This window comes from Oncorhynchus clarkii, chromosome 5 (assembly GCF_045791955.1).
Source record: "Oncorhynchus clarkii lewisi isolate Uvic-CL-2024 chromosome 5, UVic_Ocla_1.0, whole genome shotgun sequence".
NCBI classification, from domain to species: domain Eukaryota; kingdom Metazoa; phylum Chordata; class Actinopteri; order Salmoniformes; family Salmonidae; genus Oncorhynchus; species Oncorhynchus clarkii.
The window spans coordinates 54,918,043-54,937,731 of record NC_092151.1 but is presented as its reverse complement, the minus strand read 5'-3'; the positions used below and the strand labels follow the sequence as shown (position 1 = coordinate 54,937,731).

General features: G+C 40.0%; 1 protein-coding gene across 18 annotated transcripts in view; it reads left to right on the top strand.

Annotated features, from left to right (window-relative positions):
* The window catches only part of LOC139409017 (nuclear factor I/A), a 178,128-nt gene that overhangs the window by 32,818 nt on the left and 125,621 nt on the right, over positions 1-19,689 (top strand). For 9 of the 18 annotated variants that reach the window (XM_071153649.1, XM_071153651.1, XM_071153648.1 and 6 more), the window contains exon 2: positions 14,969-15,497. In XM_071153649.1, the coding sequence (XP_071009750.1) occupies positions 14,969-15,497 (529 nt within the window). Of the gene's footprint in view, positions 1-8,886; positions 10,057-14,968; positions 15,498-19,689 lie in introns of those variants that run through there. The other 9 variants (XM_071153657.1, XM_071153655.1, XM_071153654.1 and 6 more) reach the window with 3 other exon arrangements.

The following is a 19,689-nucleotide window of genomic DNA, read 5'->3' as shown; positions in this document are numbered from 1 at the left end:
CTGAGGCAGTGGTCTTTTGTGTGTGGAGTACGCCTTGTATGTGCGCCAGAAACTAATTATGACTACAGAGCATCGCTCTCTCATTGTGCAATGTTCATACAAGCTTTTTTACATTCATGTTGTTTTTTGTTGTTGTTGTTTGTCACACACAGACACACAACGTTTATTCAACAGGGCTGGAAGAGAAAACACTTGTAATGTTTTCAATGTAATAGTTGAGTAAAATATGTTTTCCTAGAATTTGCATGATCTCATGAATAAATAGTCTGTCAGCTCACTGTTGAGTGGTGGAGATAGCTTTCTGGTGGCACAAGAAAAGTCCTCCTTGCCTCTGAATTGTAACGTTGGAGATTGAACATTGAAATACCTACCCCTTGTGGTAAAAGTGTGAATTGTCAAGAGGAGTGGAACCGCGCGTTTCTCAAGCATTCAGTGCACTATTACGTGGGTTGCAGTTTAGCGGGTTCGTTATTCTCGTCAAGATCATATTTACAGCCAGATCACCTTATATCAACCAAAGGTCTTAAAAATTGAACGTTGCTTGTAAATAATAGATGGTATCGAAAATCGACTAATCGAATTCATTCATATGAAGACCTCTTTAGAATTTAAGACATATATTTTCAAAGCAATTTTATTTAATATTTTTAGTTTATTTTCAGCCTATAATGTAATGTATGCATTGAATAATAGTAAACTATTAATAATCATTGCTATCAAAAACGGTATTACAGGGTTATTGTTAAACTTTTTATTTTATTTTTAATGTAACTAATATATTTGAGAGAATAACAGGAAAAGAAGTTCACATCCCGAAAGTAGTGAATTGTTTTTTTGGTCTATTTGTCTATTTTTATCATTATATTTGTGTGAATGTATTATTTATTTGACTTCATCCAGACAGAGGTTAGCTTCAAATATACATATATTCGTTTAAAAATTATATCACAATGTTTTAAGAATTCAATCCATTACGAGGAAGAGTACAATTGTTAAAGCACATTTTTCTAAAATAATATCAGCCCCCCTCCCTCCCCCATTTATGCTTAATTAATGCATTGAATATTCAGACAGTTGAATTGATAGAGGCATTGGGAGTGTTAGTTTTCCACATGTATCCTACTTTTATGAGGTCCTATTTTCGATATATTATTTTATGTCATAGCATGCCCTACAGCGTCAACAATATGGGTTGTTGAGTACTTATATCATGAGTACATCTATCGACACTGTTTTGGGGCCAAATCTGTTCGTAAATGAAACGTGCATAGATAACCCATACCGGTTTGAAACTACAGTAATCTATTTCAGTGCTGTTGTGTCTAACTGATAGGACTTCAGATCATGTAGTTTCGATCAGGACCCACTAGATGGAGTGTCGACCTGCTTTAATGTGCGGAGGGAATTAATTTGAAGTAGGCACCGAAATATATTTACATTTGTGAACGACTCATCTTTGGCATTCAAATAAGCGAAAAACAATCCCGCTGTCATTAAAAACCTTAACACTAACATGCTTTTCTTGATATTAGTAGTTTACAAATTATATTTGTATTAACAAATAAATTGTTATTTGACTTAATGGTTTTCAAAATATTTGTTGAATGTAGGCATGTTTAATTAATACGTCATCAATTCTGACTAATAGAAATTAAATCAATAGCTCCATAAATCAACCAAACACTTTAATTTCGTTATTAGATTATCCTGTCAGCTGTATCCTTTTTTACTTATATTGCTATAATTTCAGTTCATGTCAATGACATTTCAAGACTTCTACAATCATCCTTTCTACTGTCATGCTGAACGACCAATCCACACCACTATTTATGCCGTCACCGCCTGTAAATTTGGCAGCTTCACAATTGATGAAAACTATAAACCGAATGAAAAAACAATGACGACTTCTTAAATGACAGAATACCTCTAGCATAGTAAACTGCATGTATTATAGCCGACTAGTTGCCGAGACACTTGGTTCAGCAGTTTGTTGTTTTTTTATTTCCACAACTGGGAAATGATTATGATTTTCTCATGTTGGAATCTGAACTTTCATGAGATGATTACCTTAGTATCATGTTTTATTCTAAGAAAATAGGCTTTAGCGACATTTATCGTTGTGTTATAGACCTAACATTACTTTGGTGTTTTTGTTTCCATGTTTTCCGCAGGCCTATTTTTCAATTCTAGACACCTTTATTCACAGTTCATTCACAGGTAGACCTACATTTGAACAAAAATATAATGCTGAAATCACTTACCATATATGGTAGCCTTATAGTAGGCTATTTTAAGATTCAAATGAATTATTTCCATATATAGCTGTGTGTGTGTAAGCAGTATGAGTGGTGTACCTTTACCTCAAAGCAGAATTTATATTTACTGATTTAGCCTAAAAGTTGTCAAGATGGATACGGTGTTTGTCTTGCCCGCCATGGGTGATTTAAGGTTAGATTTCCCTGTAATGTCCATCACACAACAACAACAAACAGTCTAATCGCCATTTAGCGTAAAGTTTATCTTTCAGTGACGCGTTTGCAGCAGGTGGTCAAACGTATTTTTTTAAATGTTTGTGTTGAAACCGTCAAGTTTAGATTTTCACACCTCGTTTGTATAAATCTATTGTGCATTCTCATCCCTGTCGTTTACAAACGTAGAGAAACGGTGGTTTCTTGTACGTACCGAAGAAGGTGATACATATCCTACATCAATACTTTTCCAGCATTGAACGAAGACAAGTTTTTCAAAATCTATTTCAGGCTGTGACCATAGCCTTCGAATGTCGTGATTTTGGGGCAGTGTCAATGTGTTTTAGTCATGAGTTATTCTTCAAGAAATAGTGTCATGGAGAATCGCCTAGGACCGCTTAACTTTTACTGCACTGTTCCAACACAGTAACGCAAACTACAACAAAAAAAACATGCTTATTACGAAGATCATTAACTATTTTAATCAACGCTGGATCAAGTTAAGTCACATGCTTGGTTGGATTGATCTGCCAGTTTTGAAATGGCCAACGACTCTTTATATACTGTATCTATTCAAGTTTGCACCCACTCTCTTTTGATATCCTTTTCAGAGCAGATAGATTTCAGAACAAATCTTCGGAGCTCCGAAAATAACTGTTCTGGTAGCCCACATCGGACAGTTGCCGACAATGTTGGTGACAATGGGTAGGCTACATACATATGTGTAGGCACTTCTTCCTCTTTAATGTCTTTTCGCAAACGCGCATATGACAGTCAAATGACTTGCAATATTTCACTTCAAGAATAGCCCTTTGATGTATGTTAGTTTATGATCCTCCAAACGTGCTTTACCTTGCACTCCCAGATGCTTTCGGAGAGAGGGGCAGTACAGACTCCATAGACCATAATGTAGTTTTGTGGCGTTCCAACTCATCCTTTAAAGTTCCGATGTCTAATAAGCTTGAAAACCTATTTACATATTCGACTTGATCGTTCCAGTATTTGCTATTCATAAGATGTTGTAACTGCGCACAGCCCCCTGCCGCTTCTTGCTTGGGCATAGTACAGTATATTGGCAGCCCTGGCATGGTTGCTGGGGCTTTGGGCATTTTTTGTGTGCAGAACTTGGCATAAAATACTATAAAGGCGTCTCGAGCCACCATGTCAACGGGTTTTTGTTAAGAACTGGATCGATCTTACCAGATAAAACAAGTAGCAATGCAAAGCATGATATGCTCATTGCACTGGTTTCATTTGGAAGTAGAATACATGTATACTAATTATACATTTACGCATAACTTTGCCTTTACAGCACCGACCCTTCCGCTTGATTTTTTTTTGCGGTAGGTTAATGTTAACGTTATATGTGACTGTAAGTATTGAGAATTGTGGATAGGCCTAAAGCATGCCCGCGCACCCTTCAACGCTGTTTGTGAGCCACCCAATCCTTGTCCAGTCCGTGCATACAACTCAGATGTATTGTGAACTCTTTGCGGAACGTTTGACAACGTTGCCAAGTTGGTAATTTCTCAGTTGTATCTGAAATCAATAATGTGATTTAAATGAGACCGGTTCGAGCACAAAATATCAAATTTGAGTAAAAACACAATTAATATTGGCATTCAGTTGATGGATGATTTTTTTCAGGGCACCTTAACATTCAGCCTGACTTTGATTTAAACAGGAGATCTCGTTTGAAGTCTAATATGTAACGTATGCTTATTAGCCAAAAAAATAAATAATTTACTGAATCAGTTATATTTAACTTGATAGTCACTTTGATTGAACGATTCTAGTGTTCTTATGACAGATATGACATGGCTGTTGTAAGATGAGAAGTGGCAAAAGTGCAGTGTAACCAGCGAACGTTCCTCTGTGGCGAATAGCGACACTAAAAGTAGTAGCCGTTTTGACACTTCATGCGAACCTGTATGATTGTTGGGTGCAGGCGCACAACTTGCACCATAACAGGATATATATACCCTCTGAGCCAGGAGAAAACGCTTAACGATGACGTCACACCGTGTCAATCAGCGACAAACATGTTTTAATTTCCAAAAATGTTTAAAATTGTATTATTAAATAAAAACTTGTCTGGATTTGATTAGATGCTCAATATCTGAGTTTACATCGTAGGCCTATGTTGGGCTGCTTGTCTTTTTTATATTTTGTTTGTTTTTCGTGGGACCAGATTTTTTTTTTTTTACACTTTGAATTCAAGAGTGAAGAGGCAGGTGGTTCCCACCTACACAACTGCATTCATTAGTTGGCCCTGAAATGAAACTTGATCAAGCACGATAGGGAATTGACCCTTACCAAACATTGCTTGTAGGTCTGCAATTGACCATTAAGACGTCATTTGGAAAATTAGGCAGTTGGCTTAGGACGATTTATGGAACATAATTGGGCATGAAGATGTGGTCATGATTTTTATTGCGAAAATATCAAACATGCATTTTAATATAAGCTATAGGCGACTTCAATAGTAGGATACCGAATGTGAAAACGGAGGATACACGCTGTTCGAGCCTGCCTCATTGAAATCAGCATTACAGAAGGTTATAGTGTAGGCTGGACTATGTTCAGCACGTCCCAATACACAACATGCGTTTTGACATACATGAGTCAGCATCCGTAGGAACAATCGCCCCTCATTTCTCAAAATAATGTTATTCAATTGACCTCAGAGGGACACTCGTTGGATTTGCATGGAATGTCACCTCTGGTCGCGCAAACAGGCTACTTCATATAACCTATAACAAGCAAACACCACATTGTCGTTTAGAAATTGAGTTTATTTGGCTATTTGAGGAAATAATCAACACCACCATTTCGTATCATGTCCAATGTCAAATGTATAGCTCACCTACAGAATATCAGCTCTATGGGCTACAGTTTCAGAATACTCTTTCACGCAATATATATAACTGCAGTCAACCGCAAGGGCAAAATCAACACGGGAATAAATGCACCCCACCAACGGTTCAATCCTGTATGAACACGTATACATCGAATATAGCCTAACAATACAGTCCCACGTTAGGCACAAATAGAATGTAGAAGCGTTCAATACGAATATTTTATGACATGATGATGCATGCCTTCTAAATCAATACGACCCCTCCGTACACTATGGTTGACCTTTTACGATATCTCCATGGGGACGCAGTAGAAAATCCGCTGAAAAGATTTGGTGTTAATTTTTGTCGACCAGCCATAAACGTGCACCTTCAGTGGAGTTCGCAGATCCTCATTGTAATAGTATAATATTGCTTAGATGTCCAGCATTGCAACAATGCTCTGGTGCTAAAGGTTTAAGCAGTAATAATGCACTAGACTAGTACCAAAAGGCTACGGTTTTTCGATCGCTCTGTCCCATGCGCGCCGTAAACGTATAGGAAGGGCTGAGAGAGTGCGGTATGCAGCAATATATTGGTGAAAAAAATGTAGGTTTTCCATGCGGGAGCTAAACGCAGACTGTGTGGTCTGACTGGCACGCGACTCCGGCTCGTTTGCCAGTATGTGACTCCTCGAGGGGAGGACATGGTGAGTGAGAAGTGGCGTTCCGTTGCCGCCCGTGTCCTGCGTGGTTACTATGCAAAGCGATTGCGGAAATTTAAAAAAAGTGGGACTCGCTCAATCGATTGCAACTTCTGCACAAAGTCTAACAAACCAAGCTGAGATAGGCAGAGTGTGTGTCGCGAGCCAGTCAGCTTTGCCAAGCTTGGACCGCAGTCAAATATCAAGGAGTAAAGAAGGCTCACTGCTATATATTTTTCTTTTTGGGATTAATACAAGAACCGTTTCCCCTTGTGCTTTATCATACTGTATTTCTTCGGTGTAAAATGCACACAACGGCAGCAAGTTAATACCTTTTGAATTAAACATAAGACTACAACAAAAGGTGGCTGAAAATGAAGCACTTCGTCTCATCAGTCTAAAGTTTCTCACGTAACACGTTACATTGCAATGGTACGTGCAAACACCTCTTACCATCTCTTTTTACCCTGATAAATTATAGACGTGCATGTGGCGTGTGTGACCTGTACACAGGTTAAAATGTAGCCTAAAATGTCGGTCTTGGCTTTTGTACAGGGATTTGAGAATAGTCCGTATCAATCGGATCTCTTTTGCCAGCGAGGTATGCCAATGCGGATATCTTTATCGCCAAATAACTTTGGTATTGGAACAAAACAGAACAGAGCCTGCATTCTCCGCGTTGCATTCTGACAAAAGGGCATCGTAGTGACCAGATTGAGAAAAGCATTGTTTCGTTATGTGCTAACTAGTTGTTCTGCAGAGTAAACGAGCGATTGCAGAAAAACGCTTTCTCGACAAAATCCTTGTGACATGAGTTTTGTCCAATAAGATGGATGCTGGGCTTCAAATCCTGGAGTTTAGTCCAATCAGAGGACGGAGCTCTAGCATTGCACGGAGGACATGGATACCGGAAGGCTGGCCAAATACCGATAGCAAGTTAGCCTATTGCCCTATTCTCAATAGAGGTTCTATGCGCTGCAACATGAGAAAATACAGTGCACGTCTCCTGAATTTATTGTCCGGCCAAGCACATGAACTATATGGGTAGACCATTTTCCCTATTCCGCCCTCTTATTGAGTTGCGCAATAGCGTGTGGCTTGTATTTACTCCTAGACAATTATTCAAATTACTTGAGCAACATTTTATTTACAATGTTGAGCAACACATGATCTATAGTCCATATAGTGAATAATCACTTCAGTTGGGTATAGGTTAACGATTGTCCCATTCGTTGTGAGTGCTTTCAGGAATTCAAGCAGCCTATGCTACAATATTATATTATTAGGCTATGCTGTAATAACAATAACCTAGAAGCAAAAGCAGTTGCAAGTCCACCTTTAGCCTTGACGGTATGTCAATGAAACTTTAGACTGTGAAGAAGCATGCATCTGGTGTTGCTGAATCGCGCTGTCTTGGTGCAGGTGTGTGTGTATATAGTGGTCAGATGTAGCTGCGTAGCAGAACCACACACTCCACTTGTGGTCGCTTCCCTGGCCATTTCCTAGAGGGCGCACAACTGACTTCTCCCTCTGGCCAGAAGTTGTTCACTGAAAACAAATTCGAGCAGCCCATACAGAATCAGTGGCCCAGGAGTGTGTGGGTGACTCATGTCGGGCCAATCTGATATCTGAACAGAAATCCGTCAAAATACTAAGTCACACCAATGTTGGACGCCTCCAGGCGTACTGTAGGCTAATTATGCTATAGGCAAGTCCTGTTTAAATGTGTTTAAGTGTAAAGGTTTTACTTTTGTTTAAACCACTTAATGGGTGTGTCTTTATTGCCATTATTTCGATTAATATTAACCCTTACTTGTCTGCAAGGGCAGGTGAAGCACCAAAAAGGCTACCAATGCTAACCTTGGGCGTTTGAGATGTATAGGCTATACAACAATAGTAGCCTAATTTAGGAGTATGACATATTGTAAAATGTTGCTCAGTCATTTGATATAGGCGCTATACCGAAGTTATTACGCATGCTTTACGCATGTAGTTTTCACTATTGCCAAGTATACCTATTGTTTGAGGCTTTTTGGGGAGGTTTTGTCCACGTTGATATTTAATTTGAATTCTTTGTCTAGACGGTAATGATTGAAACTCAATGCATTAAGTTTCAAGTATGCAGTGATCGGTAGAGCGTGCGTAAATGCTGGAGTTGCACCAAAGCATCTTTGGTTTTGGATAATAGGCCTGTCGGTGTTAGGAGGGCACCGTGATCATGCTTACATAATGACATGTGAGTTAGGAAAATGATTGGTAATCTTGTCTCTCGAATGGCCCTCGCTCGTTTATATTATATAATTATCTGGGGAGATACTTGGTTTTGGGTTATGTAAAGTTGAATGCACTTCATTGAATTGTTAAGATTCTGCTCTCGTTGTTCCACCCCTCATATGAAATGTGTTGTGCAAATTGACGTAAATTGGCTCATATGCCATGAACAGATAGATAGGTCATGCATTGATTTGCATGTAATGTATGTCAATTATCATCCGCAATAACGATATGCCAATACCAATAGGCTAAAAGCCTAGTGATATCTTAATAATAACAATATATAATAATACAAATATGTATAATTATAACTTGTTGTAAATATGGATAGGTGTCGAAAAATAATATGGAATACCCAACAGCCTGTTACTTTGTCCGACGAATTTAAAAGTTAAGCATTTGTTCAAAAGGGGCGGTATATCCCTTATATAGTGCGTGGTGATCTCTTGAGCTCACTCTTCACCGCCATACGCTGTCTAATTTGCGTTAAACATCATATAAGAACATTTATTTAGCAGTGTTGGTGTGCCAGTTTTGCGCGAGCCCTGCTCTTGATTGAAATTGATAGGTTTGCGTTGTTTGAAAAGCCATTTCATTCCGGGGTTAATGGGCTCAAGTAGACAGGATAAGGCAGCCTATAATTTGAAAATGTAAATATATATATATGATATATTTCTGTCCTACATGTTCATTGCATTTATGTTGGTCTTATTACTTCCCTTAAACCGTGTATACTTTGGGAGCTATGCTGAGAGGGGAGTACAAGAGTTTGTCCTTCAGGCACTGTGGACAAAAGTGAACTGTATGTATCTGTATGGAACTCGGTGCAGGCGGTTGTGGCTCCTGTCGCCGTAGACAGGACAGACGCAACACGGATTCACTTTATCGTCTGCTGTTAGAGATAATTTTCTAAACGGAAACCAGCTGTCGGGCTTCAGCGACAAGCAATTGTTTGGGTGTTCTGGGATATTATCACCTTCATTAACTACCGCACCCTCCTTGTTCGTAAATCCGACAGACTCATTTCGGAGTTCGCTCCACCGTGAAGCCAGCCGCACCACATGCCTTCAATGCTTTCGGTTGTTGCGAGCTTTGTTTTGTCTCTTCGAGAAACCGGAGTGAATGGGAGAACTCATATCGAGTTCAGAAGAACGAACGTCTGACAATCAGCATTTTTTTGTAATGGTATTATTATGAGAACAAGATTAGCACTGTCCGAAGATGACTTATTTTCTTCCTATTTCCCGTGATTTTTAACCTCTCCGCTGCAGCCAGTCTGCCTTTGGACTTTTCTTTTATTGTTGAATATGCCTCTGGTGAAAGTTTTGGGTTATCCAACGAAGAGACTGCTCTACGGCTTTTACTGCACTGTACAATAGATGCGTGCGGAAAGTGGAAGCAGTGTAACTCGAGGCGGGGTTAAAGTTCAGCTCTATGGGGTGGTGAAGCCTTGGTTGCAGTTCGCAGAGTTGGAAATGTGAAAGCAAGAAGCAGGCTTTATTTTTTCCCTCTCTCTCCCTTCTGTCTCTCCTTTTTTTCCCTTTCTTTTCAAAACACGGACACAGCCATCACGGACACAGCCATCACGCATACACGGGCAAACACGGACACACACCCACACATAATTCACACATACACACACACTCACTCACACACCATCACACACATAAACACGCAGACCCGTTCGTGTAACCCAAACACACACACATACATACACCCTCCACATCCAAGATTAGATACAACAGATATGTATTCTCCGCTATGCCTAACACAGGTAAGTGAGCCTTTCGTCTGTCTTTAACCATTTGTTGTTGCATTAATGCTTTCTTCCTCAGGGACAGGGCGAAATGGACTGACGTTGCTCAAGACAAACTGTGTGCAGTAGCATTCCTGGTTTGTCAGAGCCATCTAAACTAAGCAACACATGGCGGATGGCGTCTATCTCCTACATATGTACATATATATATGCATGTCTATTTTAGTTCATATTAGACCTATATCGATGTCGAGCGCGCTTTTACGTGGACTACTTTTTGAGTTCCAATCCTAAAATGAAGATGGCCTTTCCTATAAGTTGCATGTGCATTTTATCGTCTTCCCACATATTTGATATTAATAAATGCACAAAATGTTTTTACAAAAGGTGGCAACATCATTTTCCAATGCTCCCCTGGACGGCTTCCTCTAGGTCTCTACACTTGGGAGTCATTAACATGCATGCAATTGTCACTTTGTATTGATTACTGCTAAAACGCGATATTTAAAAGGCTGCATTTTGCTGGGTCTAACTTGTATCCCAAAAGTTTCAAACTTAGAATCAGTGTTGTAAGCGTTCGATTTTTAGCTTGTTCTTTGGCAGCAGTAACTTTTATGAATTTAAAATGTTGCTGTGTGTCTTTACACCTCTTCCACTGAATCGAGTCGCCGCCACTCTCGGGCATTGAACTTTGTCATGATCAATGTGCACCGGGAAAGCACAAGTTAGGACATTACACGTTTCAAGGCTACTGTTATATTCGATGGATATTTTTTTTTGTGTGTGTTTGTTTTGCGCACTACGGCTATGACTGACATGTAGCATGCTCAATAACTAAGATTATCTTTTAGACTTACTAAAAACTTTCTGCTCCCGAAGATTGTTAGGTTTTCTCGGATTTGATTCTTGTTCGAGTTTGATTACCCGAAATATGGTGTTTTGTAGACCTAATCAAAAGGTGGTCGAGGTGGGAACGTTACATAGGTTGAATAGCTTGTTAAATGGTCAGTTGCATATCCATGTGGTTGGTGTTTAAATCCATTATCGGCTTACCTAAAATGTATTTTAAAAATTATGTATCAAATGTGTCATGATACAGTTTTGGGTTTGTTTAAGATTTGACAAGATGTATTTGTTTTTGAAATTGATTTATTATTGACCACCAACAGGCATATTGGCCTCGTCTCATGTCAGTTGTATTTAACTATCAACACAATTTACATTTTAAATTATCTTAAAATAAGATTATGATTTTTCCCTAAGTTGATTTCATGTTTTCATATATTTTTATTTTTGGGATATACTTTTTCCCCCAAAACATTTTGTCACTATGACCACGTTATTGGTTGTAAATGTATGTAAATGACAAACACCTGACTTGATATCAATGATGGGTTCTCCTCCTGGACTTGCCAACCTTTACAATGGAAGACCATTTCAAAACCAATACTGCTCCAATACCTCTAGTGCCAAGCATAACTAATAAGTCCTGAATATTTATCTAGAATTATTTTATAAGAATGTACAGTGTATCTTTGAGGCAAGACCGAAATGGGCCTAAAGGAGAACTGAAACCTGATATTAGTTGGACACAAACTTGAGAAGGGACATTTAGAGAAATGGCTCGCTTGAGTATGTAAAATATTAATTCATACAAATTTTGCCTGGATATGTTTTTGAATTTCTTAAAATGAGACTGTGAATTCACATGCAATACAATTCATCTCAACTGTATAAAGCAGAATCTGCACTAATTGGCTAATTAAGTATAAGTATTCAGAGTTGAATGATATACAAAGATACTTTGTGTGTGTGTGTGTGTTACCCTCTTATCCATTAATTTAGGGCAAAAACTGTTTCATCAAGTCTAAAATCTTTTAAGTCAAGATCACTCCATAATCAAAGGCTTTCGATTGATTCAATTATATTTGGCTTTTTTGGGGGGAGGAGGGGGATCCTGTACAAGACAGGCAAGCCTAAATAACTTCCATATGTTTTGTTCACTGCAAAGGATAAAATATGTAACCTAGAATTGAAAATTGAAGATTTGCATTCTTTGTGCATTTATAGAAAAAATATTGATAATTCCCCGAATTTGCCTTTGCATCCTGTCTTTGAGGCACATGGTACCGTTTTGTGTCGTCGTGGAGGAGATTGCAGGGAACGAAACAGTTGTGCACATTGCATGGGTTTGGGAAATCACTTACAAGTCCACATGCCCCTTACGGCCTACGTGAGGCTGTTTGAGTCCGCTGCAACTTTGTAAAAGCAGGAAGATATGCCTTTTGTGGAAATTGCTCCAATTTGATTAACAATGGTGAGGCGTCCGCTCTGTTTAAGTACGTTTACTGTTGTGGGCAGGAAGAGAGGCGAGAGTAAACTCGGTCGACACACTGTCATAATTGCCTCTGTGTTGTGGTGTGGGGTAGCGTGGGTGTCAATAGGAGGAGATTACCAACATTGCTTTTCTAAATTACAGTTATTCATGAGTTGTTGCTACAGGCCTGTTCTTTGTAAACATTAGATTTGTCACCAAGGTGTACAGAAAATGAAAACAAACTTCACAGCTGGAGGTTTCGTACTTAACAATTCTCCTGAATCGCTTTTAGTAGTGAATGTACTCCTTTCTAGGGTTTTGTTAATGGAATTGCAATGGATGATATATTGAAATGTGGCCTACATAAAATAGTTGTGTCACGTGTACGTTTTTTGTGTGTGTGTGTGTCATTAATGTTGTGAAGAAGCAAAAAAAAACGAATATAGACTATGCAGGTATTGTTCAAATGGCCCGGAGACAGGGGGGAGAACTATATTATATACAGAAACCACAAATAACAATGCATCATTTCAGCCATTGAGGAGTGATATTTCATAGCACATTGGCTGAAGTTACTCCGAGTGTCGCTGAAGGCAGTTGGAGAAGCCATTTACTGGATTTTACCCAAGCTCAAACAATACAATTTCCATGCCTATGAGGCAAGGGCGTGAAAGTATTTTTGAAATTCGAGGAATAGTGTGGCGTCATTGTATTTGGTTGTATTATATTTGAATTCTGCTGTATTCTAGATGATTATTCCTGCGTTTGTGCTTGCAAACTTGTGTTAGTACATGTATTAGTGACCACATGCCAGTCAGAGGTTTCCGCACGTGTCAAGATTTGTTCAGCGTTCTTTTATCTCTGAATAGTTGAGTACATTTTGCGTGGCCGGGGTGGTAAGATGGCCTGAGGTGAAGCCAAGGCCCGCCCTGCGTCTCCAAATGGGCCTCATATCAGAAACATGCCTCCTTGTACTCCGACCAGTCACTACATCACTGCCAACCTCTACTGAGAGTGTTTGGGAAATGAAAATACGTCCCTGTTGTAAAATTGCAAATTGGAGTGGTGGTTTGTCATTGTTTATTTCATTTGATTGGATTTGATTGGTGCTTTTAAAAATATAGCGGTTAGTTCTGTGCCTAGCCTAGCTTGCCCTCTGTAGGACACAGTCCAGACAAACTATGTACTCTACTCACTGTATATATGCGTGTAAACACTCGGCCTAGAAGAGCTGCATATCTGCTCTGGTGCTTAATGTAGCATACTGTTTTATAGCATGATCTAGTGTGACACACTTGTACAAAATTGAAGCTGAGTATTTGGATTTGGCACACTTACTAGTTTTAGTTCAAATGTTGTATCCGTATGCCCTGAGGTATTTGTTTTATATAAAAGGCAAAGATTTTATTATCTAATTTGGTTATAAACGCTTTTAGTACATATTCATGATTTTTTTTTACAACCAGGTATTTTAAAGGAGTAGGCACCTTTCATCTCTTTGGTAACTCTGTTCTGTTTCTTTTTATATACTGTAATTATTGAAATTGTCCGTAAAATGGGTACAGACTAACGCTTCAATAGATTTAATGGCAGTGGTCATTAATCCATGGAAATGTCTTTGTCCCTCAAAAATATTCTAGTTAGTTTTCAGATGCGAGACTCGTTTTAAATAGGAAAGTGTTGTTCTGAGGTTGTTTTGCCTTGTTCCGTTGGCGTTGCTTCGTTTAGCTGTAGTGTCGTGCTGTAACATTTCCACTGCCTGTTTCAGGCCAGATTATGAGAGGGAGCAGATTCTCAGGCGAAAGCTCCAGTGTGTGACTGCTAGTAGCAGGTGTAACCAACCAAAATTGGGACTGATCCACAACATGCCATCTATCCACATTCTTGCTGTAATAGCTGTACAGGGAGCTGTCCCTGGTGAAAGCCCACAGAATATACCAGTCTTGGAACCGTTTCAGAGCGAAACGTTTGTGCCTGTACATATTGCATGCATGTGTGTGTGTCTCTTTGTGTGTGTATGTGCGCACGTATATTATATGTTTGCATGGCGAACAGTTAAAAATAGACTTTCAGCTTTCCCGCTCGGCTGTTGCTTTTTTCTCTGTCCTCTCTGGCAGACCCCCACAGACCCACATTCTTGCCAAAGAGCCAAGACACGGCCTAGACAGGCCTTATTTCACACTGCTCCCTCCGTACGGCCTAGAGAAACTCCGCCATTAGCCCGCTCTGCTAATGCTAATGGCACGGGCCCAAGTGCTGCAAATAAAAATGACATAAATACTCATAAATATAAATGTGTCAGACAGTGCATATTATTCTGAAATGGACAATGTTTGTTCTCTGAAAAGTCCCGCCTGGAATGATATTTGATCTAATAGTAGTACTGTATGTTCTTCTGTGCAATTCCTTGATTGCCGAGTATTTCAAATGAGTCGATGAGTGTTTACTGAAGGCACGTCTGATTTCACAAGATTAATTGTAATGACCGCTTTTGGTCTTTTTATTTTGATGGATTCTGTACTTTGTTTCCACAAAAAGTGTTGTACTATCAATGTGTTGCCACCAAATCATTCATCATTTCCCCCTCCCCCCCTGTGTTCCTCTCTACCACAGGATGAATTCCATCCTTTCATCGAAGCTCTGCTGCCCCACGTGCGAGCGTTTGCCTACACATGGTTCAACCTGCAGGCCCGCAAGAGAAAGTACTTCAAGAAGCACGAGAAGCGCATGTCTAAGGAAGAGGAGCGCGCGGTGAAGGACGAGCTGCTCAGCGAGAAGCCCGAGGTCAAGCAGAAGTGGGCATCGCGCCTTCTGGCCAAGCTCCGCAAGGACATCCGGCCTGAGTTCCGGGAGGATTTTGTGCTCACCGTCACCGGGAAGAAGCCCCCGTGCTGCGTGCTGTCCAACCCTGACCAGAAGGGTAAGATGAGGAGGATCGACTGCCTGCGTCAGGCAGACAAAGTCTGGAGGTTGGACCTGGTCATGGTCATTTTATTCAAAGGTATTCCCCTCGAAAGTACTGATGGCGAAAGGCTGGTAAAGTCCCCACAGTGCTCGAACCCAGGGCTGTGTGTGCAGCCTCATCACATTGGAGTTTCTGTGAAGGAGCTCGACCTCTACTTGGCCTACTTTGTGCACGCAGGTAAAGTCCCTCTTTTTGTTTCTCAACTCTCTATAAACACGTCAACATTTGTTTGAAATTGGAGTCACATAAATGTTGACCTCACTCTGTTTAGTGATAGGACATGGAATGTGGGATAATGTTGTACAGTGAATCAAAGACAAAAACACTCGGATGGGTTTCAAGGGTCTAGTCAATCTTGTCACTGAGCGCATGCCAATGTACTGTATATGCAGTACCAGTCAAAAGTTTGGACACACCTACTCATTCAAGGGTTTCTCTTTATTTTGACTATTTTCTACATTGTAGAACAATAGTGAAGACATTAAAACTATGAAATAACACATGGAATCATGTAGTAACCAAAAAAGTGTAAAACAAATCAAAATATATTTTATATTTTAGAGCCTTCAAAGTAGCCACCCTTTGCCTTGATGACAGCTTCGCACACTCTTTGCATTCTTTCAACCAGCTTCACCTGGAATGCTTCTCCAACAGTCTTGAAGGAGTTCCCACATATGGTGAGCACTTACTGGCTGCTTTTCCTTCACTCTGCAGTCCAACTCATCCCAAACCATCTCAATTGGGTTGAGATCGGGTGATTGTGGAGACCAGGTCATCTGACGCAACACTCCATCAATCTCCTTTGTGGTTAAATAGCCCTTACACAGCCTGGAGATGTGTTGGGTCATTGTTCTGTTGAAAAACAAATGATATTCCCACTAAGCGCAAACCAGATGGGATGGCGTATCGCTACAGAATGCTGCGGTTGCCATGCTGGTTAAGTGTGCCTTCAATTCGAAATAAATCACAGACCCTGTCACCAGCAAAGCACCATCACACCTCCTTCTCCATGCTTCACAGTGGGAACCGCACATGCAGAAATAATCCGTTCACCTACTCTGCATCTCAGAAAGACACGGCGGTTTGAACCAAAAATCTCAAATTTGGACTCATCAGACCAAAGGACAGATTTTCACCGGTCTAATGTCCATTGCTCGTGTTTCTTGACCCAAGCAAGTCTCTTCTTCTCATTGGTGTCCTTTAGTAGTGGTTTCTTTGCAGAAATTCGATGATAAAGGCCTGATTTACGTAGTTTCCTCTGAACAGATGTTGAGATGTGTCTGTTACTTGAACTCTGAAGCATTTATTTGGGCTGCAATTTCTGAGGCTGGTAACTCTAATGACCTTATCCTCTACAGCAGAGGTAACTCTGGGTCTTCCTTTCCTGTGTCGGTCCTCACGAGAGTCAGTTTCATCATAGCGCTTAATGGTTTTTAAAACTGCACTTGAACAAACTTTAAAAGTTCTTGAAATGTTCTGTATTGACCGACCTTCATGTCTTAAAGTAGTGATGGACTGTCATTTCTTTTTGCTTATTTGAGCTGTTCTTGCCATAAAATGAACTTTTACCAAATAGGGCTATCTTCTGTATATCACCCCTACCTTGTCACAACACAACTGATTGGCTCAAACACATTAAGAAGCAAAGAAATTCCACAGATTAACAAGGCACACCTGTTAATTGAAATGCATTCCAAGTGACTACCTCATGAAACTGGTTGAGAGAATGCCAAGAGTCTGCAAAGCTGTCATCAAGGCAAAGGGTGGCTACTTTGAAGAATCTCAAATATAAAATATATTTTAATTTGTGTAACACTTTTTTTTGGTTACGACATGATTCCATATGTTGTTTCATAGTTTTGATGTCTTCACTATTATTCTACCATGTAGAAAATAGTACAAATAAAGAAATGGGTCCAAAATTTTGACTCATACTGTAGTTGGCGTCAAGAATCACTCTTTCAACAAACAATCACAGGCCACTCACCAAGTATTCACCCAACCAAAATAAAGTTACATTTCCTTTTTTTAGGACTTGCCCCCAGCAAACCCAACACTGCACCGCACAGCACCTTTCCGTCTCTGTATGTAGACACAAATGTTATCTGTAGCAGACACCCATAATTTCATCAGTGGTCAATAAAGCAGTAGTCTGGGAAAAGCGGGACAACTCTGCCAAATTCCTCGCACTGGCCCGTCCCTTCGCTGTTTTAAGATGGGCCAGATTTAGGGGAAGCTCGCACTGCGAGACGACAGAGTCAGTTGCCTAAAAAAAAACAATTATCTCCATCACGATTGCTCAGCACGATTTCTATTTCAGACTAATTCAACATGGGCTGCGGTTGGGGTGAGATATCACTTGAATTATTTTCCTGTTTTCTGTGCGCAACAGTGTAGTAGCATATTCATATAGGTGTTTGGCAGTGGAATGAAAAACTTGGCATGGAGCAATTTTTTAAGTTTTTAGAGCTTCTGAACTTCTTGTAAATTAGGAAGCCGTCTTATAAATACACAAGAAAATTAACTATTTGGTAAATATAAAAACCACATGATATCAAATTTAGGGCTGTATATTTGATTTCTTTCCTGTAAATAATTAATGTATTCGAAAGCTTTGATTAAAACGTAGAAAATACATCATAATTAATTAACTAATGAATTGGACATGGTTTTATGTTTTTCCCCTTGAGCTGAATCCTAATCTAGAATTTTTTTGTTGTTGCAATTTAACAAAATATTCTTGATGCCTTTCCACAGTTTGGAAAATCTTGTGTACGTTTTCACCATGATATTAGTAGTGCTTGTTCGATGAAAACTCACCCTGAGAGTGAAGTCCAGTGTAAATAACCAATAGAGAAATTGTTAATTGGCAAGAGGCAGCAGGGGCTCGTTCCTCCACTGGCAGCAACACAAACACCAGCTATCACGGTTTGGAGAGAGCTCTGTTCCACCAGGCAAACCGAGCACCTTAATTACAACCATTTCCTCTGTACAACAAAAGGTTTTGCTGAAGCCTAAGTGAGCTAGGCATGATATGTGCCCACATTGACAATCTTATTGCGACATATTTTTGTAGACTGTTTTCATAGCTTTTCTACGTTTTTTTTGTTGTTGTAGATTTTTACATTAACAGCACTGCAATCTCAGTTCAAAATGTTGAGGAAGGTTATGTAGTGATTTTGGCCAATCTGAATAAAAACGTGTGTGATTCAAATGAGCCTATAGGGTCGGTTACCTTGAGAGCTGTGCAGTACTACGATTTAGTCTGGCTGGAATGGGAGCTCATTTTAGCTTGGGCCAGTCACAAATGTATCGGCCTTTAGAGGGTTTTTTGTCAAAATAAGGCATGATGGGCCTCATTATGAATTCCACAACCAGCTTAGTCAACGATGTTATAATTGGACAGAAATAAATCCCCCGATTAGCAATATGCTAAGTTCATAAAAAACAAAACCATTTTTAGACGAGACACTGACCCTCATTTCAATGTTTTGGGAGACAGTATACTTACTATATGCTCGTCTCAAATAAAAGTTGCTGATGCCCATTGTGGCTAAAATGTTATCCCCCCCCGCTGCCAAATCCTGAGTTTTGATGTTTTGTAAGCCTATTCATGGGCGCTTTGCTCCCGCCAGCATTCTTATTGCTGAAGTTAGATTTTTTTTCTTCTTCACCGGGCTTGATTGTGAATGAGGTGTCAGCGAGTGAACAAGAGGGAGAAGAAAGAGACAGAATGCCCACAGAGCATGGAGGTCTGCCTAGAGTGGAGTTAAGTCCGCAGTGTGCTCGCTGGCTCCTTCGTCTCCTCGTCCCACAGGATCGGGTTTCTTCCTCGGTCTCATTTAAAGCAGTGGAGCATTTCTGAAGCGGCGTTGATTAAAAGCCATCTGAAGAGAGGCTGACCTCATGCACGGATGCCGAAGTTGAGGTTTCTGAGGACAGCTGAAGTCCGTAATTAAATGTATCCCCCATTGTTGCAAGGGCAAGGGGTGGTAGAAGAGGACTTGTCCCCCCCGTGCTAACACTATCCTGCCACCAACCTATTTAACAGCAAACATAGTAGAGCACTTTTATTATCTGGGTGTCACAATTCTCAAAAACAACTCTTGTGAAACTTCTTGCCGACTGTATGTACTTGCAGAGTTTACAATTTAATTTGCCTTTAATTATCTGTCTTTAGGCTTACTGGTTGGTGAATTATTTTGCAATCTGTTAAATTCTTGGGAGAGTTTTATGATGTAGTGCCACATGCCTAATCCTACTTAGTTGTGAGTGAGTGTGTGTGTGTGTGTGTGTGTGTGTGTGTGTGTGTGTGTGTGGAGGGGGGGGGGGGGGGCTGGCATATCAGTCTTTAACCAGGGCTTTCCCA